A 26,204-nucleotide genomic window follows, 5' to 3' on the forward strand; every position below is an offset into this window, starting at 1 on the left:
TAATATTATAGTAACGCTTCCCCTTCCCTTGTAGTTCCCCCTTTTATTGTCTCTGTATGACTCACTTGTTGTGGGATGTAGACTGTAAATCTTAGGACTGGGACTTTACTTGTTTCTCTGAAGGTGTTTAACACACTTTTGAAGGAAAAATAATAAAATGCTGATTTCTTGTGCATTCTAAATAAGTTTTGTATAAGATGACATGACTGCCACTGGGTTTAAGCCTAGACCTTGAATGAAGTTAAACACAAGAGGAGAAAGCAGGCTGTAAACGTCTTCAAGGACAGACAACAAAATGTATTGAAAACAAAATGTATTTTGCTTTTTGAATGACAAATGTAGTGAGCTGATCAGGCTATTGCACTCCCCAAAGACTGAATTGTGCATCTTCCCAGAGGAGCATTCTGAGGGCCGCCTTTTCTTCCCATCACCATGTTCAAAACTTCAGAGCACAGGTCACCATTCTTCTAGTCCAGGAAAATTGGGCCAAGTTTCCTTTGGAACCCATCAAATAGTCTCTTGAGATAGCCCAAGGGAATCTCACCACTGGAGAGGTGCATGGCGCTCCCTTTTCCTTGGGATACTCTCTCTGTGGCCTCCAGCAAGATTCTGGCCCTTGCTACTGGCTGAAAATAGCTTTTTCAACATCAGTTGCAGAGGCAAAGCCTGTAAAAGGTAAGGCAATTGGTCTCTTATTCTTGTTTTGTTCTTTTTTAAAAGCTACAGCATTTTTATTTTTAAACTGACATCCCTATCTAGATGTTTGCATTTTGGACTAGATCTGTCAAACTAGTCACTTCTTTCTACTTTAAATACTACAGCATTTCTTTTGAGATCTTTGTTTTTCTAGGCTGAATATCAGAATAGAAAAAAACACCACATATATTTAGAAACTCATTGTGAGCCAAATATGCCACATTTTATAATTAAAAAGATTTTTCTACCAGAGGAGTCATGTTCATTGAGTGCAGGAGTTTCTGGCTACCAGCCTCAAATTCTAATCCCAGTTTTACCACTAATTGAATATGTAGATTTTGGTCAAGTCCCTTCACCTCTGTGCCTCAATTTCCCCACTTGTAAAACAGGTATAATACTGACCTACCCTGCAGTGCTGCAAGGAAGGATAATTATTTGCTGGATAGTATTGTGAAAATAAAGCACTATGTGAGGGCCAAGTATTTTTTTTTTTAAGTGTGTTTAAAGTTTACTTTATTTGTAGTATGCACTGTTCTCCCTCACCCCTATCATTATTTTGGAAGAAGACAACACATTGTGGGATACAAGAGTTACGTAATTTATTGTTGTGCTGCTTATATTTCTCTCAATTCTTAACACAGTCAAGGTCCTCTGTACAACTTAAATCCTACATAGGGATTGCACAAGGTAGGAGAGAGGGTTTTGGGGGTGTTGCTGGGTTGAGAAGCTGTTCAGGGATGTCTGTGCACCACATAACTAATCTTTGTGCCAGCCTGTATAGGCAGAGAAGGTCACTTACAGGATGAAACAGGAGACAAGCTAAAGATCCCCGTTTATGGACATTACGGGTATGTCTACACTGCGATTAAAAAACCCTGGCTGGCCCATGCCAGCTGACTTCGGCTAAGGGGCTGTTTAATAGAGGCGTAGACCTGTGAGGTGGGAGGGTCCCAGAGCATGGGCTGCAGCCTGAGCCTGAACGTCTACATCTCAGTTAAACAGCTCCTTAGCTTGAGTCAGCTGACACGGGCCAGCTGTGGGTGTTTAACTGCAGTGTAGACATACCCTATGGGCTTTAGTACCAATATGGAGGGGCTGCACACCATAAGCTAGGATAGCAGCTGCAGTGGCCTAGATTAGTGAGGGTGAGATGAATTTGATTTCCCTACATTCCATCAATTTAGGAATGGGATATGCTCAGGCTTCCAGCAGGTGGAATGAATTGCACATGCCATGCAGTAATAAGGTAGCGTTGCTGTTCATGTCTTCTCTAAAAACACAATTCCCACTAAATTGAATTACAGCAGCCTTATCTTACGATGTTAGGTAGAAGAAAAGCAGCTTTCCCAACAATCAACATTGCTTGGTACGCCTTCCATTTTCAACTCAGTATCACAACATTAAAACTAGAAACAGACACACCTCTTGAGAGCTGTAGCTCTGCATATTAATACCTAAGCAACTAAACCACAACAATAGTATATCTATCATTTAAGCATAATAAAATATGACCCCTGGTGAAACAGGCCACCGTGCCAAAATCAAGTTTGGACAAAGTTTGAAACAGACAAAGTCCATTTTCTACAGGATTTTCACGCAGTTCATTGGTAGAGAAGCTTCTGTTTATATTTCAAAGACACATGTTTTGCATCATGTTACAATGATATTCTGCATCGCCATGGTGACCAGTAATTTATATTATATGGGAGACTGGTCTATTTTCCTTCAAACAAAGCAAGAAAAATTGTCAGCATTAAGCCTCACAGTATCATCTGAAGAAACATTACTTTTAACTAAAGTGGATCTGATACAAGACCTAGAGTGTAACCATATGTCAGATCTTATAGACATAGCATGTTACCCCTGAACAAGAGCAAAAAGTTTCTGTTAGCTTGGAAAATACAAGATTAAAGTAGCTGTACTTTAACAGGAGTGAGGTTAACAGCACGTATATTCCCAGTAAACAACAAATCTTTTTTTAAAAAGGCTACAGGAGCACAGAGAAAGCTCCATTCCATCCATGGATATTCTCCCAATTCTTTTGATGTGGTGTGGCTGACACCTCGCCAATTTACATACTAATGCAGCACCAAATAATAAAGCAGCTTACATTATACATGGCATATACATATGTATTGATATAAAAGCAGTTGAGAGGACCCACTGCTAGTGTTCATGTTAACTCCCCCTTTTTCAGCTGCTCAATCTTTCAAGTTCTTTTGGAGCTCACTGTTTCCATTCTTGGTCCACGTATACAGTATCTTTGCACTTGGAAACTTAACATGTGAATAAGCTCCACAGATCTGCATTCAGTGGACCTCCCTTATTCAGGATCTGAAGTTACTGGGTCAAATACCAAGTTGTTTAAATTACATGTAAGAAAACTACATTAGAAAGAAATTTAAGGTTGCACAGTCAAGCACTTAAAAGTTAAATTCTAATTTAAGGTTGCCTTGTGTAACTAACTCGGCCCTCTTGTGTGTATGCATTATAAAAGAGTTTTAAATTACCTGATCAAATACTATTTATATCATTCAGTGCACAGGATGGACAGTGCTCAAAGACTGAAGGACATGTTCAATAATACTTCTTTTTATCCTCGCTATTCAGTGAAGTGGTACCAGGCTTCATTCACTGAACACCCTCTGAATCCTGCGCTGAATATGGAATTATTGCCTCAGGAGCTTTTCTACAGTGCTTTTCAACATACCAGAGGCTCAAACATCATTAATTTATCTTTACAACCTCCGCTACACGATACAGTTTTACAGATGGGGAACTAAGGCACAGAGAGATTAAGGGCGAAATTTGCAGGAGTCTATGCTAATGCTGATGCCTCACTGATTGCACCATGTTTGAAAGACCTTGGGATTGATTTTTCAGGACAGAAACTGCCTCATGCTATGTGTTTGTACAGAACCTCGCACAAAGCCACTCCAACCATAGCTGGGACCTTTAGACACTAAAGGAATACAAATAATGTAAGGTTCTATAAAATTATTGGTTTAGGTCCAAAGGATTGAACAGTCATCAAGTGATAGCAATTAAAAGTGGGATATAAGTAGTGACTGGAGAAGGTTGATTATGCTGCACCCGGGAAGAGAAATATCTCCATTTAGCTACGGAGCTGGTCCTAGTTGAATCTTTCCTACTTTGGCTAAAGATAGCCTGAACGGGTGCCAAACAGGAGCATTCTATTTCCGATGTCCATCCAAACACCATGCTTAAGATGGAGTGAGTCTAGATTGGGGTGTCTGATTCTGCCTCCTTGATGAGTTAGGAAGTCCAGGAAGGGACAGATCCTCATCAGGGATGGGCTGACATTTTTATGAGCTCTTGGAAACAAAACTGGCTGGGACAATTGTGTGGTAGGAGAATGATGGCCCTGCCGTGATGGATCGATCTCAGGACCTGTGGTAGCAAAGGAATAGGAAGAAAGGTATACCTGAGATCATCTGTCCATGACAACAGGACAGCATAACCCTCTAAGCCACAGCGCATAGCTCCTCTGGAGAAGCACAAGAGAAAGTTTTCTGTTCATTTGGGAGGCAAAAAGATCCCACTGAGGTATGCAGCTTGGAGAACGATGCGGTTTCTGATGAACTAGTTCCGAAGTCTGACTGCTTCCCGGCCAAGGGGAAGAGATCTTGCTCAGCTCTGTTTCCTTATGTAAAAGACATTGGTGATGTTGTTTGACATTACTTGGATATGAAGTGAATGTGTAAGTGAGAGAAAGACTCTGCAAGCCAGGTGGATTGCTCTCAGTTCTAGTATACTGATGTGAAGTTTGGCCTCCCATGGGTCCAGGCGCTTTATTCAGTGTGGTTTGTTCAGGTGAGCACCTCAAACCAGAAGGGAAGCATCTGTTACTTTGGTGACACTGGAGATGGAAGTGCTGAAGATACTGTGCTCCATCTCAGAGGTGGAGCCCATTTTGTTGATGAGTGAAGTGATCCTTGTTGTTGCCAGTGGTGGTTACTTATGATGTGCATACCTTTCACTAGTTATTGACTAATCCCTCTCTGAAACTCATTTCACACAACTTGTATCCAACAACTTGTAATGGTAAAAACTTCTGTGTAGTACTTTTTTCTTCTTTTCATCCCAGAGCATCTTTGCCGACACAGGGGAAAGTACAGCATCACCATTCATCCCTGTTTATGGCTTGTTCCTCCACTAAGCCTGGCCTGGTTGTCTCTCTGTGTACGATATCCTACCATCTACTTGGTGGCTGGCCTCTAGAATGGATTGGATTTGACTGTGTAGGACTATTTTCTTTAACATCCTATAATCAGTTTGTCTTCTGCAGTGTTTCCAATACTGTAAAGGACTGATCAGTAGCAAATGGAAAGAAATGTGCTTTCTGTAATAAAGCCCTGGAGAAACCTATTCCTTAAAGTCAATGATTTAGATTACAGAGCATGATTAACTATTTGTTCAACAGTGTGAAAAAAAAACAAAACAAAAACAAACCCACACACACATCAGATATCCACAGACTCTCGTGTCCTGACCCTACATAACATCAGATCACAGATAGCAAGAAACTTTGCATTTCAAACATCAACTATTTTCAAGCTTACCTATCTTATTGAAACAATACTAATCAGTCATAAAATTAATGGCATTTCATCAAAGAGGCAATTTATTGTGTATTCATTTACTACCCTGATCCCCAAACCGTGGGGTGCACACACTTAGGGGGCCTGGAGGAAGGTTCGGGCGGCGCAGCAGGGCCTGGGCCAGCCCCCATGGGGAGGGAGCGCCACCTAACCCCTCTCTGTCCGCAGCTCCACTCCAGCCCCAACCTCCAGCCGAGGCGCCAGCTGCGGCTCCCGCTCCCAGGGGGTGGGAGAGCGGACAGATTATATTACGGGCAAGGGGGGGCACAACATAAGAAGTTTGGGGACCACTGATTTACTACAACCAATTAAGCAGAAATATTTTCTTCTCATCACTTCATATGTTATTGGAAAAAATTGGAAACAAACTGCCCTTTGCCATATGCTGTTTAAAAGTAAAATAAAATGAGAGTTAAGAAGTAGGTTCTTTCTTTTTCACAGTACCATATCTGGGACACTACTAGAGTCCAAAATCAGTGCATTCTTTCACGTGTGGAATGAGAAGATAGTGAGTATTAGCACTGGGAGATCTGAACAATTCAGGCAGCCACCCAGCTGTATTAGGGACCTTCTCCAAGACTCCAACCAGTACATGCACTTGGACACTTTTTGAGATCCCACCACTGCAATATAAGCCGGTAGAAATTGTGCCTTAGCTGTGCCCAAGTTTTACAGTATGGAAATTATTCCCTAGCCACAACAGGTCTTGGCGGATGGAAAGAAGCGCCCTTGAAATACCACCTCAGTTCATCCTTTCCGCCTTTCAAACATCCCTCTGTCCCATCTCCACCCCATTACTAAAGAGATTTTTTTTTTATTACCCCAGACTGCCTATATTTGTTACAATCTCTTCTCTTTCCCTCCACACCCTATACACACTTCCCGCTCCTGTGTTGAATCCTTTTGTTTTTTATTATTCATTGTGCTTTAGAACGTTTATGGTCATTGGGCAGCACCTTTAACACCTCAGCAGGGGGGCCTCTTTACAGCTAAATTTTTATTAAACAAAGTTGGCTTCTCCCACATACTGCACAAGAACAAGAGCTTAATGTTTCTTGACCTGTACAAGTTCTCACTGTTTGCATTAAAACCCTATTGACACCTTCCTGCCCACCCCCTGCCCCACCTCTTCCTGACCCTGCTCTTCCCCTGCCCCCACAGCGCCTCCTGCACACCGCTAGACAGGTGATCGTGGCAGGCACTGGAGGTGCAGGGGATGAGTTGATCTGAGGGGCTGCCGGTAGGTGCTGAGTACCCACTATTTTTTTCTGGAGCACCCAGGGAGTCGGCGCCTATGGTGTAGACCAGGGATCAGCAACCTTTGGCACACGGCCAACCAGAGTAGGTCCCCTAGCGGGCCGGGCCGGTTTGTTTACCTGCCGCATCCTCAGGTTCGGCCAATCGCAGCTCCCGCTGGCCGCGGTTCACTGTCCCAGGCCAATGGGGGCTGCAGAAAGAAGCACGGGCCAAGGGATGTGCTGGCTGCCGCTTCCTGCGGCAGCAAACCGTGGTCAGTGGGAGCTGTGATTGGCCAAACCTGCAGACCTGGCAGGTAAACAAACTGTCCTGGCCCGCCAGGGGGCTTACCCTGGCGGGCCGCGGGCCAAAGTTTGCCGATCCCAGGTGTAGACATACCTCTAGTAACAACCATGAAAACAGTTCTTCCCAAGAAAGTTTAATACATCTTCCTTCATACAGTACAATCTTGGCTTCTCTTTTAAGAAATCCAAGTAAAGCTTCCTTTAAAAACAGCATGCCCTTTGATGGGCAGATAGTGTTCCTTCATATTTGTTTGTATGTTTGTTGGAAGCACTTTGTGTAGGAAGTACTACAAATGCAACTGGGGATCAACTTAGTAGTTTTCTTTTAAGGATCTCAAAAGCAACAGGACATCGATCTCCCACTTCAGTCCCTAAACTGGATTGTCTCACTGGATTGAGCAAAACTGTTGAATTATTTCCCTAACAAAAGAAAGGCACTTTTAGGTCCTATAATCTCATTTCAAATCCTTTTACCCACTCACTACTCTTTTTTGGCCTTGAAATTGCAATCCTCTTTTAGTAATCTCAGGACTAATTGGTGCCAGCACTCCAGTTTCTCTTGCTATTTCTTTCCCCGCCCTTTCGCATTGTTCAGGTGCTGAAAAGGGCAACCTGCCAGAGTTCAGTGCCCCTATAATGAGTCTGTTCTTACAGAGTAACTGTTAATAATTAGCAGGAAGCATTTTGTCTTTAAATCTCACAGCTTGAACAGCAAGATTTTGTCAAGCTAAAGAATCACTTAACTGTTGATACAGGGGTTCCAAAAAATTTAGCCAGTGATCTGCATGCGCAACACACGCAGTGCTGAGTCGGGTGAGGGGCACTGCATGCTTGTGCATTTTGCCAAGCCTCTGTGCACATATTCTTAGAATGGCTGAAGGAGACTAATGAAAACACACACACAGATTGTTCTAAAGTTTGACTTTGATAATTAAGAGAATGGAAAGCAACAAACTGTCCTAGAAACCTTTGAAAGTAGTAGATACAAGAGAGCTTAAAGGAATTATTGGTGTGACAGAATCTAAGCAGTATGGGGAAAATCTTAATTTATTAAATATTTAGAGTTCAATTTCTGATGAATATATATATATAAAAAAAAGCTTTTCAAAAACAGCTTTCTAGCCTTTAGCTAATGACTGTATTTGTGAGTAGGTGCCAAGAAGGAACAAATGACTTCTGTCCCTGAAGCCATATCAGAGGTGACCATTACCCAGCCAGCAACAGAACAGAATTAGCTTTTCTGCAGTGGAAAACTCCCATCTACAAAGGCTATCTTGCCCATTCACAGCCAATCTAGGTCTCGATCCCAGCTCTAAGTCAGAACTAGAGCCCTGTCACCTGACCAGAACTCAACGGAACCAGAATACAAATGGGGTCAGGTCGGGTAAGAAAACAAACGGATCCTCTCAGGCTTGGGTTGGCTCTCCTCCTTCTGCCAGCAGGGTTAGCACTGCAGCTGCTATGTGCCCCTCTCCTGCTGGCTGCTGCTGACTGAGTGAGTGCGTCGATTGACCCGGAGTCACAGCGCCTCTTGTTCCAAAATGCACATGGCACAGCAAGAGGTGGCAGGAGCAGGGCATGAAGCTGCCAGTGCATACAGCCACCACCGCACTGATCCCACAGGCACGAGGAGGAGGAGAGCTGGGACATGGGTAGGAGGTGGTAATGACTCTGGTTCTGGGAGGATGGGGGGACGAGAGAGGATCAGGTTACAAAATGACTCAACCTCTTGGGCTTGGGTCTGGATTGGGCCTAAAAAAAATCCGCCTCTCTCAGTCTTCCACTCCACTACCCTTCTGGGTAAACCCTTCCTTCAGGGCTTGGATCCCTGGGGTTTCTACTCTCCCCCTAGGTTTCCTCCTTTCCCTCTCTGATACGCAGACTTCCTCAATGCAGCCCTTTTCTGCTGCCAACTGCCTGGCTTTATATCAACCCTGCCTGTGTCTTCTCCGCTGGGCTCCACCACCAATCAGGGGTTGCTTAGGCCACCTGATTCCTCTCAGGTGTGGCCCCTTCTCGGCTTCATTAACCCTTTCTAGTCTAGTGTACAAGTGAACACCCCAACCTCTGCTTTTCCTGCTGGAGTCCCTTACATGGCGTACCATGTGTCACTAACACAGAGACTCTAATGTCTTTCTCCCTACCTCCATATTTAGGATCTGGGTAAAAATTTTTAAAAAGTGTCTCTATGTGATTTAGGAACATAAATCTCATTGACTTTCACTACTAAGTCACCTAGAAACTTTTGAAAATTATACCCTCTGGCTAATCTATGAGAACAAAAGCAAACAGTTTTGTGGAACAGATTGAATCAGCTTAAAAAGAGCTTAAACCCAGCACCTGCTAGGGGAAGATTTTCTGAAGTGCTCAGGGCCCAACAATTCTCATCAAGGGTCACTAAATAGGAACCAAACCCTTGAAAATCTGATCCTACATCTTCAGTGAGATCTACAAACTATGATGTGGATTAAGTTTAAATCCCACTTCAATACGGGGCACTGATGGCAGCATCTTTGAGGAAATGGAGAAGGACCAGTACTGGCAATTCTGCATTCTTTTCAGTATTTGAAGCCAACAGCAGCATGTGTGCTGTAACAAAAGGTCCACATTGCTCTAATAAGCCATTTGACTGTGCCCTTTTAAATATCGTAGAATTATGTAAAAGCAGCATTTTACATACACGCTTCAACATTATACATACAAGTAAAATCTGAAAAACAAAAACTCCCTGCTCCTGCAGCTTTGTTTGTTGTTAATTCCCTTAAGTTTTGAAAATGATCTAACTTTAATTACTTGTTTTATTTATTTTGTCATCTCCTGAGAAAACTGGTTTTGCTTATCTTTCATATGCAAAGCAACTAACCAAACGGACTCTTTCATATAGACTAAGTATCAATTAAGAGAGACCTAAAATACTAGATTAAGTGAGCTGCTATGAATTTTGCTTATGATTAGGCAGCTGGTAGAGGGAGAAAACAAAAAACACCAAAAACACACATACACTTTCAGGAAAGAGAGATATAAATAAAGGCAATTTATGATGTTCACACTTTTGTGCTACCTGCTAATCCAGGTTAACTCCAAGGTAAAAAAAAGAAAAAAAAAAACAAAAAAAAACCAACAACCACCTAAATTCACTACAACTAAAAGAAAACTAACACTAGAAATATCTGTCATTTACTCTTCTCAGAAGCCTTCATCCAGGATTAACTCCAGCCAGTAACTTCTTGGCCTAAATGGACAGTTTAAAATATCACCATACATTTCAGCAACTTTGTCTATATTGGACAACCAGTTTCGCTAGTTCCTTGGGTGGCCACTTCCAGGTTTGATTCTCTCCCCCTCTCCGCCCGCAACAATTTAGGGATATAGTGTAATAGATTTATTTTAAAGGACAAGAGAGACCATTACACAGCCCACTGAAACTCACCCAATAATTTCTGCAACAGGCCAACAACAACAACAACAGGCCAATAACTTCTGTTTGAACGATACCCTATCTTTTAGAAAGAGCTCCAACCCTGACTCAGACTGACCAGTGTATGTCAACAAAAACTGTCCCTATGGAAGTAAGTTTAATCATATTACATCCAGAACCCACCAATAAATTAAATGGGTTTAATATGCAGAACAACTGGAGGTAGTGATCAGATTTGTTTGTAGCTTTAGCCAGTGAAGTGGTATCTTGTGGATTTGACCCCAAATGCTAAGCTAACCAATAAATGTTGGCTACCCAGTTGCTTTTTCAGAGTGCAGAAGTGTAATTCAGGGCAATTGTCCCCTTTTATGAATAAATTCTATGTACTAATCTTAAAGGTTCCCAAACAAATTATGTCTTACATGCGCGCGGGGGGGGTTGGGGGGGTTGATTAAAAAAATGGAATGGATAATGGTTAAACCAGGAGAGAAAAAGAAAAAACCTCTTAGACAATTTCCTCCATACATCTGCCTGAGTAGACTAGGCCCTTACACTACTTTCTCCAGTTTAATTTAAAAGTTCTGTGGAGCTATAGGGGTTCCTTCACCTCCTAGGAAAAAAAAATATATTCATAGTCTAACAGATCTCACTATTAGGAGCAAAGCCAGAAGAATTATTCACTACAAAAGGCTTATTCAAATATAGCCTCTTTCTCTGTTCACAGATTATCTGTGAACAAAGTGAGTTTTAGTAATTTGTTTGCTAATCAAATGGGTTACGCAAACATACTTCAGCCTATGGGTTTCTTGTAAACTATTCACCATGACTACTGCTTCAAATATTTGCTGTTTTGCACTGTACATAAGTCACTTTCACCACACACTACAAGTTTTGCTCTCTACTCAAAAAAAGCAGCTTTTTAGATGGCCACATGAACACATCTGGCACAAACATTCAAGTGAAGACATATTGCACAAGTATTCATGATGTACTCTGTAAAATGGTCTTGAGAACAAATCTTTGCTCAGCGGAATGTTCACACAAAGCCAGTAAGAGGGAACACAGGTAACAGAGAACAAAGGAATATAGGAACATAAGAATATCCAGACTGGATCAGACCAGCCCATATAGTCCAGTATCCTGTCAGTGACTGGCACAAGGTGGTTCAGAGGAAGGCGTAAAAAACCCACCATAGTAAAACATGGGGTAATCCAGGGGTTCCCACAGCAAATATTTTGGTGGCCTCAGAGTGCAGCCACAAACTTTTGCTGGTGGCCGCTCTGACACTTTTTCCTAAAATAGTTAATTAACTTTAAGAAAAACAAATAAATATACACATCGAAATCGTTGCAATTTATGTCTTTTTTTTTTTTTTTTGCAGACTCAATAATAAAAAATAATGCACAGTTGTCTCTATTCTTTACTAGACCTAAACACCATAGTTTAATTCCTATATTTGGGGGGATATAACCAGAGCCAAACAGGGCCAGCCTTACAGGGGGCTACTGCCCACAGTCCAGTGGTCAGGGGGGATACCGTGGCCAAGAAGCAAGGAGGCCCTAGGGTGTGAAGCTGCAGAAGGGAGGTTGGAGCAATGGGTGGAGGAAGGCAATGGGGCCAGAGGCAATGAAGGCTTGGGTGGGGAACCCCACCCTAAGGCTGAAGCTTGAAGCCCCACAACTGGAGCGGAACGCCCCACCACTGAAGCCCAAGCCCAGGTCCCACCAACCCCAGGAAGGTGGATTGGGAACCCACCAGCCACCTGCATTCCTCCAGCGTTGTGCCCCACCTGTCTCCAGAGGCGGGGCAGGGTGCCAACCCCTGCTGGCAGCCGCAGCAAACACCAAGGCAGTACATCCAGGAGCAACAGGGAGGGAAGGGGCTGCTGCTTTTCTCCCTCTGCCTCCCACAATCACCATGCAGAGGGTTGTCATGGCTGCGAAAAACAAAACAAAAAAACCTGCTGGGCTAATCTGCCCCCATTTTAAGTCACATCCTAATCTCTAATATTTAGCGATCGTGCCTCAATACTGAAGTATGAGGTTTAGTGTCCCTCCTAAAATGTGTCAGTATTAACTATTACAATTCTGGATATTATATAGTTTATCCATACCAAGATAAAATGCCTTTTTCAATCTTGCTAATTCCTTGGCCTCAATAATTTCCAGTGGCAGCAAATTCAAGTTTTAGGACATACATTGCACAGAAAAGTTATCAGTTTTGAATTGTCCACCTTTAATTTTATTCAGAAAATATCATCAGACTTTTATAAAGCATTTATCAGGCAATGGGGACACCCTCCCCCCATTTTTCTTCAAAACACAATTTTGGCAAAATCAACACAATTTTGCAACACTTTTTATTTCAATGGCAAGTGATTCTGTCAGTTTTTCCAACTAGCCATAACTGTGAAATATAGAACATCTATCTTAATGTTCTATGATGCATCTATTAGTATTATTTGTATTTCTATAAAGTGTCTAGAAGCCCCACTCATGGACAAGGACCCCACTGTGTAAGGTGCTGTACAAAGAGCTTCCAGCCACCATAGGGGAAATTTTTGTATTCACCCTAAAAACTGGATAAGATACACACTCAGATACCACTATGATGAATGACTTTATAAAAACCTTCAGAGACAATCAGTAATAACTTAAATACAACCTACTTTCTTCAAATGTAGCTTAAGCAAAAGTTTCTAAGGAAGTTTCGCTGAGAGACAAGCCAGTTTTGAGCTACTCAGACAAAATCAGACATATAAAATCCAAATAAGGATTTAAAAAAACAAACAAAAAAAACCACTCTCTGCAACTCAAGAAAGTCTGGACCATTTTTCAAATATTGCAGAATGGATTCTTCTTAGTCTTAAGAGTACACCTGGCACTTTTCATGCCAAGCCAAGTTCTGCTATATGAAAACATACAGAGGGCTAAAAACAGAGCTTGTAATGGATTCTGTTTTCAACCCTAATTATGGACATAATTATTATCTATACATAATGTTCAGTAGCCAGACCCATTATAATGTTACAATGTAAAGATGCTCCTCTTGAGCATTGAGGTGACTGTCTTACTTTATTCAAACACTGAACAGAGGGCCATTAGATCTTCAGATCCTATGCACAGAATTGTCATCCTAGAGAGGAAGGATGTCTTCTATTGCACCAAATGGTTATTCAAATATTTGAAGCTTCCAGCGCTTCTAAAGGGCTCCTTGTAATGTGAAAAAGGAAGAAGGGGTCTATATGTTTTATAAACTTTTTCTATCCACATAGACTTCAAGTTACCTATAAATACTTGATGTACCTTTCTTTAAAAACTTCAATATTCCTCTTTATCTAAATGTTTGTATTTTGATATATGGTACTACAAAAATACTTAAATTTTACAAGAAAACAAACCTCATGCACTACTGGAGAGACAACTATGGTTTTCTCACTTTTTAAGATTTTCAGAATAGTCTATTCTGAAGCTATATTTATTCCAAATAAACCTTAAAGTTTAAGGCTGTACTAAGAATAAATGAAATTTAACTCCATGGCTGCAACTAACAAATCTGAAGGAAAGCTATTTTGATGGATCTTCTGCTTGGAAAAATACTGCTATGAAAACAAAGTATTTGTTATAAGAAGACTATAAATGGAAGGGTGACAAAAAAAAAAAAACAGCGTAGTGCAAAGAGAAGTTAGTTAACTGACTGAAGGATTGTTTGGATCTATGTAGACGTTTACAGACATCTTGTACATACTGTTGGTCAAATTCAGACCTGATGTAAGCAGGTTTATTTCCCATGGAAGTGGCCGGGTCAAATTCAGCAGTAACGTCACTTGTAGTGTGGGTTAGTCATAAAATAGGCGTTAGTGGTAAATTTGCATGGCTTGCACCAATTTCCCATTTGGCTGGTGTGCAAACAAACAAGTACAATTTACATTCTCCAACTCATAAGAGCACAGAGTAGGAGAAAGCAACTAGGAGGTGTAATAGAGCAGTGGTTCTCAACCAGGGGTATATGTACACCAGGGGATACACAGAAATCTTCCAGGGAGTACTTCAACTCATCTAGATATTTGCCTAGTTTTATAACAGGCTACATAAAAAGCAATGTCAGTACAAACTAAAATTTCTTACAGGCAATGATTTGTTTATACTGCTTTATATACTATAGACTGAAATGTAAGTACAATATTTATATTCCAACTGATTTATGTTATCATATGATAAAAAATGAGAAAGTAAGTAATTTGTCAGTAATAGTGTGCTGTGACACATATTTTTATGTCTGATTTTGTAAGCAAGTAGTTTTTAAGTGACATGAAACTTGGGGGTATGCAAGACAAATAAGACTACTGAAAGGGGTACAGTAGTCTGGCAAGGTTGAGAGTGACTGTAATAGAGTATCCCTTCTGAGTTTGTTACAATTGTTTTGGCAACATCCAAAGTTATTCTTCCATGATACAATGTTCACAGTCTAGGTATAAGCTGTGCATATTAGCAATTGCTCTATTTTTCTTACTAGAGTTGTAGTATTCAGCTATTATTACAGTAGCGCCCCGACGTCCCAAATCAGTCCCAGGGGCCCATTGTGCTAAGCACTATACATACATAAGACGTAATAAACTCTTTGGGCAAGGGCAATCTTTCAGTCTCAACAAGAATAAGACAACAGGTGAGCCTAAAATAGTATTGGAGGTATTGAGATAAGACTGACAGCAAAAGGAACACAAGGTTGCATGTATTTGCCTAGAGTACAATGTGAAGACTTTATATAGTTTAAGTTCAAATGAACAAGCAATATAAAGATATACTAAGAGGCTACTAGCTGTTCACCATGAGAGCTCAAGTGATGTGGGTTTTGCTAGCTAATTATTTTATTAAGATCTACACATTCCAGGAACTGTAACCGTTTCTATATTAACATGGTCAATATAAGTTAAAACAAACTTTAGTTTTGTTATAAAAACTGGAAAATTAAGCATCTGTATATTTAGCACTCTGACCAGCTGCCACTTCGTTTTATCACCCAGCAACCCACAACGTGCTCTATATTAAATGAAACGTATTGTTAGTTGCAGTGAAAAGTGATCCTTTTTACTTGGATTATTACTTGCAATTTGTAAAATACTTGCAATCAAAGCAAATTATTCGTCAAAACAGCAATATTTGCAGAGCTAAGCCATTTTAATCAGACACATCAATATTAAAAGACACCTACTAGAGGAGCTATTACAAATTCTAAAGTTACTTGTTACATTTTCCAGAGAAGTAAATAGCAATAGGAGGAAAACAGTTTTGTTTAAAACAAAAAACAACCACCACCCCACAAAATTTTAAATTTCTTGGGTTCCTGATTAGTGCAGTTGAATTAAACACTTCATTCAAGGATATACTTTTGATAAATACTTTAGATAAATATACTGAAGTCAATGGGACTACTCAGCACCTAAAGTCAAGCATATGTATAAGTCTCTGCTGACTGGGGCGCCAATACCTGCTAAATCAGAAGAGAGCAGCTCTGTGGGAAAGGTGGAGCGATTTTACATAATTATTTTTCACATCAGAATTCCTTTAAATAGATGAAGACTGTCATGGTACAGGTAGAGTGTGGGAGTGCAAAAGCCTTGTTCAGAGTAACACAGTCTATCTGTATATCTGGAGAATTTTCCCCACTCCAGTCACACAGCAGCTTAGAAGAGGATGCACCAACATTTGCCACCAATTTAGCAAATACAAATTAGCATGAGTCACTGGGCAGATTGTAATGAAATTTTTTTTAAAAGTTACTTCTTACCCCACAAGCCTTATACTCTGTTTTCTGTGACTACATAAACCTTATAGTGCTATATCCATCTCTTCTAAAAGGATAAACCTCATCTTACAGAGGATCTTAATACACTATATAAAAAAAGAGTAAAGGTTATTAGTTTTAGAAAAACATATTTAGTTAATAGCATTTTCCTCCCTATCTCCACGGACTCCAAGAATAACTGAGAGCTGACCTGATACAACACACTCAAGAAAAAAAAAAAATCCATTGAAGATTTACTCAAAGCATTAACAGAAGCAGTAATCACACCTATAGTTCACTATAGAGTACAAAGACTGATGATGATGATGATGATGATGATGATGATGATGATGATGATGATGCAATATCAGAGCATTTACTTAGAGAAGCGACTGTTAACAGAGTTTGTGTCCATAAAAAGAGATTCAGGGTTGCTACTGTCACCTTTTAATATATTTAAAGTTTTTTGTGACAGATTTTAAACCCTAGACCAACACATAGGAGAGAATCATAGACTCATAGAAATGTAGGGCTGGAAGGGACCCTGGGACGTCATCAAGTCCAGCCCCCTGCACTGAAACAGAACCAAATAAACCCAGATCATCTGTGACAGGTCTTTGTCCAACCTATTCTTAAAAACCTCCTGTGACGTTGCACCCCATAATGCTTTATAGAAATATGCTTATGAGTGTAAATATGACATAACTGGAATATGTTTTATGCTAGATATGCCATGTAATATATCTTTGCAAAGTTATATTCTACTGAAAGTATTCATCCTACTCATATGCATGTAGCATTTTTATATCTGAAGTTATGAGCGGTGGCTCTATGCTTGTATTTAAAGTGTTTTCTGTAGGAAGCACGGAAGGCAAATTTGGTCAACATAGTGTGAAGGGGTTATTCAAGTAATTGGGAGTACTTAGCTAATAATGAACCTTGGGAGACAGCAATCCACATCTAAGCTTTCCTGGGCACGTTCAAACTAACGTGTAAACAATGGCGTCGGCCTGTAAAGAACTGAGCCATGCATGGACACGTGACTTGCCCATGTGACTCCAAAACTCCATCTTGTAGCTGTGATTCTGCACAGGAGAACACAAGAGGTTTCCGCCCACAAGAGAAAGACTATACAATCCCTGGGAAGCCCCTCCATTTTGTCTTCAGCTGGTTTAAGAGATAGCCTCTCTACCCCAAAGAGATGCCCGAAAGAAACTGGAACAAAGGACAGTAACTACGGGGGTGTGAGTGATTGCTGGACCCAGACTAGGAAGGAGTCTAGTCTGTCAAAGAAGCTTATTAGAACATCACTGAGGGTGATATTTACCTGCATTTAGTCTCCTACTATATTAGGCTTAGACTTGCGTGTTTTTGTTTTATTTTGCCTGGTAATTTACTTTGTTCTGTCTGTTATTACTTAGAACCACTTAAATCCTACCTTTTATATTTAATAAAATCACTTTTTACTTATTAATTAACCCTGAGCAAGTATTAATACCTGGGGAAGCAAACAGCTGTGCATATCTCTCTATCAGTGTTATAGAGGGCAAACAATTTATGAGTTTACTCTGTATAAGCTTTATACAGAGTAGAACGGATTTATTGGGGATTTGGACCCCATTGGGAACTGGGTATCTGGGTGTTGGAGAGAGGAGCACTTCTTAAGCTGTTTTCAATTAAGCCTGCAGCTTTTGGGGGACGTGGTTCAGACCTGGGTCTGCGTTTGCAGCAGGCTAGTGTGTCTGGCACAACCAGGCAAGGTACTGAAGTCCCAAACTGCCAGGGAAAACGGGATTAGAGGTAGTCTCAATACCTCAGGTGGCAGTCCCAAGGGGGTTTCTGTGTCCCAACCCATCACATCTCCAATGATGGGGATTCTACAACCTCCACTGGAATTATATTCCAGAATTTAACTGCTCTTATAGTTAGAAAGTTTGTCCTAGTATCTAACCCAAATCTCCCTCACTGCAGATGAAGACCATTACTTCTTGTCCTGCCTTCAGTGGACACGGAGAATAACTGATCACTGCCCTCTTTATAACAGCCCTGCACATATCTGAAGACTTATCAAGTCCCCTCTTCAAGGTTTTTTTCTCAAGTTTTTTTTTTGTTTTGTTTGTAAAAACCTTTCCTCATAGGTCAGGTTTTCTATACTTTTAGCATTGCTGCTCTCCTCTGGACTCTCTTGAATTTATCCACAGCTTTCCTGAACTAGATATAGTTTCCCAGCTCAGGCCTCACCAGTGCTGAGTACAGTGGGCATTTAACTCCTGTGTCTTACAAATGACACTCCTGTTAACGCATCTCAGAACATTAGCCTTTTTTGGACTGAATTGTGCATTTGATTTTTGCTTCCTATGTGTAGCACTTTGCATTTGTCTTTACTGAATTTCATCTTGTTGATTTGAGACCAATTCTCCAATTTGCCAAGATCATTTTTAATTCTAATCCTGTCTACCAAAGTATTTGAAACCCCTTTCAGCTTGGTGTCCTCCACAAATTTTATAAGCATACTCTCCACTCGATTATCCAAGTCATTAATGAAAACAGCAAACAGCACCAGACCCAGGACTGACCCCTGAAGGATCCCCCTAGATTTGCCTTCCCAGTTTGATAGCCAACTATTGAGAACTACTCTTTGAGTATAGTCTTTCAACCAGTCTTGCACCCGCTTTATAGAAATTTCATCTTGACCATATTTCCTTAGTTTGCTTATGAAAATGTCATGTAGGACTGCATCAAAAGCCTCAATAAAAAATCAAGATATATCAGGTCTACTGCTTCCCCGCTATCCAATAGGCCAGTAACCCTGTCAAAGAAGGAAATTAGATTGTTTTGACATGATTTGTTCTTGACAAATCCATGCTGACTATTCCTTAAAACCCTACTATTCTCTAGGTGCCTACAAATTGATTAAAATTAAAGTTATTAAACAATTTATTCAGTAATTTAATAATCTGAAGCTTTTCTTCAGAACATGTGCTTTTCAATTTGACCTTCCAATTTATCTCAGGTGCTTTGATATTTTAGTCAAAAGTTTAAATGAGAAAAAATTAAATAAAAGGTTGTTTGGGATTTTTTTTAAACCAAGTAAGCACATTAAAATGAAATGTTTAGCACCACCATATTCTACTTTTTTGGCTTACCGACTTGAAAGAAGCAGTGCCATTTCAGAACACTGTGGGCTCTGGTTTCTCTGTGATGGACAGGCATTACAGCTGTTAACTGCATTAATGTCATCTGCATACATTGATGGGTGTACACTGTAACACTGGATCCAAAAAGCCCAAAACTTTATAGAAATTTGGCTTCAACCTTCCTGGCTTATGCCTTTTTTCGCATCCTGAATGATATTATTTTAACACTGAGCCCTGTACTAGATAGTATTATGTACTATGACTTTAACGCAGAACATCCTTTTGCAAAACAAAATCAGCTCTTAAAATGACTAGCTCTCTTTAGAGGAATATTTCACAGATTTACGTGGTGTTGAATAAGCTTCTGGCTGAAGATGTGTTATGTCGCATTCCCTCCACCCCAAGTATCGATTGTGTATCTCCCCTGTTCTACTTGTCTCCAAGCCTTGTATGGAGATTCTAAATGGTCTGTCATACATTTGTTCCTTTGCAATGCCCAAAAGAGACAAGCAGTGGGTCAATTTGCCTCTGTGGGATCTTGCCAACTGAAACTTATAAAACTTGTAATTTCTTCTGTTAATCCACCCCCCACAAGGCATTTTAATATAGGTGAATTAAATCATTCTACATGTATTCTATTAATTTCAGGCAGCATAATTTCTCTTTATTGTGGGCTGTTGTCACCCAAAGCTTACGGGCTGCCATGGAGCTTCGCCACATGTGGCCTTTGCTAATTTTCCAAGGTGCCACTTTGGTCAGGTGAAGTTGCAGGTAAGGATTGATACCTTTTTAAAGATTTCTCCCAAGTCTAAAGATTTATGCAAGATTTTCTCCCCCCTGCACATGTAAATGTTTTAGCTGTACAGTGACTATTCAGACTTCCTATACATACACAGCTAATGTATTTAACAATTTCCTATTTTGACTAGAATTATGTGATTACCAGTATATGGTTAAACTAATTCAACATTCAATGATGCCCTAGTTCAGCCTTGTATTGTCCTTAAATCATAATTCCATAGCAAATTCACAATAGCAAGAGTGGTAATAAAAGTGGTAAACATTTTAAGAGACCACAAAAAGATTACGTTCTTCTTAAGCCTTGAGGTAATTTAACTACTGAAGTACTTCACTGCTACAAAGAACAATGAGAAGGGTTTGGATGTTTCAATAGGGGAAATTGGAGGTGAAGCTCTTCTTTCTTTGAAAGGCTTTTACACCGTATTGAAGTAAAGTTAAGTTATTTGTTTATAATGCACCCTTAAGATGAAAACAGGAGGACCAAGTGCTGTAGTAAAAGTGTCAACAGCACATGAAGTGTAAAAGCTTTAAATTCATTGTTTTGAAAAGGAAAGAAAGTCTCGCTTTGAGTTGCTGGAGCTTAACATACAGTAATATTATAATCCTTCTTACACTAAATGGGCAGGGGGGGAAGGGGAGTATCAACTTGGAAATGATACAGATATAAACTAACATCAACAGAAGAAATCATGCACTCAAAGTAAATTCTAAAAAAGTTTCTCTCTCTCTCACTCACACTCACACACACACACACACGGCAGATATACAGCCAAATTCTTGTGTATTGTCAAAAAAAAAAAAAAAAAAGTACAAAGTCAAGGTGTGGAGCACAACTTTCTTGCCCTGATCCTGGTGCTGATCTGTATGCTTATTTAGTAGCATGCTGTTTGTTACAGGTGACAATGGCTTGCCTCAGACCCAAGTGACAGAAGAGCATGTACAGGTTTGCATAGTTTAGGGGGATCCTAACCTCATCCCCTTTCTAATAATCACACCCCCGTATCTGCTACCCTGGCAGCAAGCCAGGTGTGTGCTACACAAACCCTGGATTAGCTGTACACCAGTGCAGGATTACTTTTATGATTGTGGAGATTCTTTTATGAACAAGTTAGGACTTGTCTAAAGGAGGGGAAATTGCATTGGTGTAGCTACAGTAGCGTAGTCACACTAGTGCAGATTTTACTAATCTAGAAAAGCTCTCAGTCAGCTCCAGCAGCCAACGTATACCAGTGGAGCAGCATAAAGCTATCAGTACACCTGAGGATCTGTCCCATAGATTTAAAGGGAAGAGACTTACTTTAATAAAAACAAGATATATATAGATAGATAGATAGATAGATTTCAATTATATTGAGGAGGGGGTCATACTGAAGTTCAAATATTTGTGCATAAAATTATTTTCAATCAAGAAAAACAATAACTTTAAACTGCAGATGTCTTATTTCTGAGAAAGTCTGCATTGAGGAGAATAAAACCTTTCTGGAGTAGTGCTCTGCAAATTGATAATTAGCACTTTCAGAAAAACCTGTCAAACTATCCCAAACAGCATTCTCTGCCAGTGGGATTAACATGACTCAACAAGTTTTCTCTGATTCTACAACTGCATTGGATGAAGAATTCTATGTGCTAAGATTCTATGGAAAAGTAAAATTTTATTTAAATGTTTAACACATGCCTGCATAGATTACCCTCTGTTTCTACTGTTCGCGAATATATTAATGAAATCATTAGGCTTCTCAGGTCTATAAAGAAAGATTATTTGAATATTTATTTAACTGCTGTTCTAACATAACCATCCAAATTATTTAACTATCTGAGAGTATACAGGATGGTGGATGCTTTTGATAAAAGGTCAAGGGGGGACACAGGAAAAGTGAAAAACCTCTTTCACTGAGAGGGTGGTATGAGAATGCAGAAAAGCTACTTACAGCTCCAATGTTAACCTGAAGTTACTCTAACAAGCACTGGGTCCTCCACTGCAGTTTTACCATTTTTACTCTATTGCATTAGAAAATCTCACATTATATTTGATCTCATAAAGCTACCTGACCTCAAGCTGTCAGCTCATATAACATGATTCTGTTGATTTATATGAAAACAGACAAAAACAGGCACAATGTCATTTATTTTAAAGAAAGTTTTAAGCCAACTGTAGTTGCTATGTAGGGTTATGTTACCAATGCAACAGCGTATATCTGAGTACTAATGGCCTGTCCTTTTGCCAGGCAACAAACAGCCTTGTGATGCAACTGCACCTGTCTCAGCTATGCGTTGCTATGGAGACATTCTAGTTACTATGGTTACCATCACGCTAATCGCCTAGCAAGGGCAGACATACAGCAGTCTCCTACGAAAGCCCAGCTGTTCCTCCCAATCTCTGAGTGAAGATTGATTGTCTGGCCATGTGATGGAATGCACTGCTCAGCAGAGATGCACAAGAACTTCATTAACATTGTTTGAAAGAAATCACTTTGTGCATCGCCGCCTCTTTGCAGGACAAATATTAGACTCATATTTTTAAAAGAATATGTTGAAAAGACAAAAACCATCAAAATCACCCATTAATCCAGAGTGCTAGTAGCAGGCATTCTTCTCAAGTCAGACAAAAATCCTAGTGACAAAAAAATATTTCTGATCAAACCAGATTTGCTAGAACATTTTAAAATGTAGATTCTATATTTGCAGTTAAAAGGAAGCAGATCTATTAAGAACCAGATATTTACTTCTCTCCTTTGTGGGTCACAATCTTAAATGCTCTCTCCTAGCAGCTAACACTTCACTTCTAAGCAATGGTCAGATAAACACACCTATTTCATTACTGAGAGAACGAAAGCCTCTATTGTTCTCCACTGCACAGCTTTGAGATAAATGCAAGCACATGCACTCAACTACAAAGCACTACAGAGCACGTAGTAACCACAACAGAAAGAGTTTTAAATCACCAGATGTAGGGTTTACATAGAGACTTGACAGTTGCATTGACAACACAGTCTTAAAAGACTGCTCAATCAAGCTCAAGAGAAAAATAATTCACTAACACCCTGCTTGCTGGAGTCAGATATTTTTATCTATTGAAACAGGACAAACTGATATTTTAAAGCTTCCCATTTACTTTTGTGTGTGTTCATTTTACATTTTGCTTTTGCTGAGAAATGTTATAAATTATCCATGGAAATACAGCTCCTTCCAGTCTATGGATTTATTAGGATCAACATGTTGCCATCATACAAGAGATCAAGAGGGTAAGGAATATTGTAGATTAAGTAAAGGATTTGACCACTCATTATACTTCAATATTTTGTTCACTACTATATTGTCATAACTATTGTGATTAGTTATGTTTAATGTCTTACCCAAGAAGTGCAGCTCAATAGAAATAATAGTCGTTATAAAAGGTGTTCTAGTTTTCTTACCTTTGATATGCCTGAGGAGATGTGGGAGGTGTATTGAACACATGTGAATATGGATGATAGGGTGTCTTTTTCAAAGCCTGAATGAGATTTTGTCTATATTCTGGGTCTATACACCACAAGGACCCCTTTCCAATACTCTGCAAAGAGAAAGAGTAAAAAAAAAAAAAAAAAAGATAAACATGATCTAGTTGCATAGACGCATGTATAAGCAATACTTTCACAGGAAAAACAATGGATTTCTTTCTGCTTCTTGACAGAAATGAACAGCGTTTGTTTGCCAGAGATTATTACTCCAATAATGAAATATTTCAATTTTATTTAAAAAAAGGCTTTCAAGGAAAAAAAATACAAACTATTGTCCCTGTTTACGTTAACGCTGGTGAAATGATTCAATATCTGGAAATTTCTCTCTTACTCCAGACTAGAACTACAATTTCTTATTTTTCCATGTCAACTTTGAAGATAAATAGATTCCTCTCTAAAAGTGAATAAAATGTTATTTTTTTGTTTTGCTGTTGTAAAAACAAAACACAAACAAAAAAAACCCCAGGGAACAGGGATAAAAAGGAATGGTTTAAAACACCTTAGCAACTGTTTTAAAAAATAAAGGGACTTAATCCTTCAGCCACATGACATCCGTGCAATTCTAATACAAAAGCAAATTAATCCATACATTTTTTTCTGAGAAAACAAAACAAAAAATCCAATGTAATCAGAGTTTAAGTCATTTAAGGCTACTGAAGAATTTTGATTGGTTAAACCAGCAGCAATTTTAATTAACCTTTCTAGACACACTAAGAACTCTAGCAGTCAGTCTGTGATGGGGAAGCCTACATCAAAATTCAATATTTATTCTGCAGATCAAAGCAAGCCTTGTATCAGTACTATCAGAGGTCTGAGTGCAGATATTCTGAATTGTTCGGTTTGAACTCTTAAAAAGATGGAAAGCGTGTCCTTAACAGACTTAGAAAAATGGCAGTTCAGACACAGAATAGGATGATATTTTTTTCACTAAAAGTGTCCAAAACAAGATAGGTAGGTCTGTAAGAGAAACTCATAAAATAAACAGCTGCTCTACTTACTGATGGCTGAAGAGGCTGCAGGCTTTCAAGTAGCCTACCATACTGAAGTCATTTTGGTAAGGTTTTGGATAAATGTCACCTATTTTACCCCCTTCTGGAAAAAGTCAAGTTATACTACAACCTCTTGACACTTACTCTTTCTCAGTTCTATATCTAGGCTTGGCAGAATTCAATTTTTTGTTTTGTTTTTTAATAATTTCAACAAATATCAATGTTTGTTAAGCATTTTTTCTATTTTAATCAATTTAATTTTTCACAGTTGGGCAAAAGTATTGGTTTTAAGCATTTTTTATTTGTATTTTCATCGGGGGGGGGGGGAGGAGCGCTAGACAATCATTATTTAAGGACAGTAGAAGCTGAAATTCAAAAAGTTAAAAGCTCCATAATGGGTAAAACACAAGTTGTCAACATCGTGTCAAAATATACAAAGTAAATATCCTTAAATCAAACTCTAATAAGTTCTAAAGAAAAATGCTTCTTGTCAGTTTGTGGGTATACAGTGAAATTGATGTTTACTAACATTTAGCTACAAAAATCTAATCCTTCCAATCCTTTACTTTAGTAAAGTAAGATCAACATATTAAACTGACTGACTGAGTGTGTGTGTTTGTGTGAGATGACGTGTACACAGTGGAGTTAAAAAATAAAATCACCACTCTGAAATTAGTACATGACTAAAGCTAGAGAGAGGGGAAAAACCCACACTTTTGCTTTTGGAAACCCTGTCATGTTTGTGGATCATCATCAACTTTCAAAGTGTTGCCTTACCCTACAAAGATACTTCGAGGTTCTTTACACAATATACAAGAGTCTTACAAACCTTCCTCCAAACTTACAGTCCCCCGACCCTGTTCCTGCATCTGGATCTGCTTGAGTAGATCCTTGAGCCTACTCACTTCAATGGACTCCCATGTGAGAGAGCAATCATCTGCCTTCCTGGAGCTCATTGCAGGATCCAGCCCTTAATCTTGCAAAATAGATACAGCCGTAGACAGACGTATGGGTGTTCAAGCACACTGCCTCAGTCTTGTTGCATTTTACATCCTATTTGTTTGCTTATATGTTGTCTTAAATGAAGTAAGGCTCCCTGGGTTATGTCTGGAAAGTGCTACCACTCTGTTGATCCTACATAAGTCATACTTCTCCCTTTTACCTCAAGTTAGGAAGAATCCTTGTGTCCCTATGCTTGATGGGCTTTCCAGGATGCTCTTAGACAGGTGGTCCCCAAACTTTTTACTTCACCCCCTCCCCTGCCCACGCATCCCCCATCCTCACCCTAGCTGGGGCCAGGAGTGGGGTCATGGCTTTGGGAGGGGGAACACGGACAGGGGTAAGGAGGCAGGGCCAGGGCCACAGCTGGGGGTGGGCCAGGGCCAGGAGTGGAGCCGGGGCCCTAGGCACAGAGCCAGGAGCGGGACCCCGGGCGCGGAGCTGGCAGCCGGGGCCAGGGCCAAGGCCAGGGCCAGGAGCAGAGCTGGGTGGCACTCCATCCCCACCCCGAATGGGGGTTGGCCAGGGCCTCAGCTGCGCGCCCCCAGAATTTTCCTCCGTGCCCCTCTAGGGGGGCACACCCCACACTTTGGGGACTTCTAGATTGTACATATTGTACCTATGTATCAACAATATTCCAGCAGTGGCAATGGAATGGCCTGATATTTCCATGTTCAGAGAGTTTAACACCATGGCTGCTTCAGTCCAAAACTAAAAGAA

General features: G+C 40.0%; 1 protein-coding gene across 6 annotated transcripts in view; it reads right to left on the minus strand.

Moving 5' to 3' along the window:
- FOXN3 (forkhead box N3) overlaps positions 1–26,204 on the minus strand; it is a 299,791-nt gene that overhangs the window by 109,751 nt on the left and 163,836 nt on the right. For all 6 annotated transcript variants that reach the window (XM_077819245.1, XM_077819246.1, XM_077819244.1 and 3 more), the window contains exon 3: positions 23,413–23,549. In XM_077819245.1, coding sequence (XP_077675371.1) covers positions 23,413–23,549 — 137 coding nt within the window. The remainder of the gene's footprint in view (positions 1–23,412; positions 23,550–26,204) is intronic.

Source organism: Eretmochelys imbricata, chromosome 6, assembly GCF_965152235.1.
Source record: "Eretmochelys imbricata isolate rEreImb1 chromosome 6, rEreImb1.hap1, whole genome shotgun sequence".
Lineage (NCBI taxonomy): Eukaryota > Metazoa > Chordata > Testudines > Cheloniidae > Eretmochelys > Eretmochelys imbricata.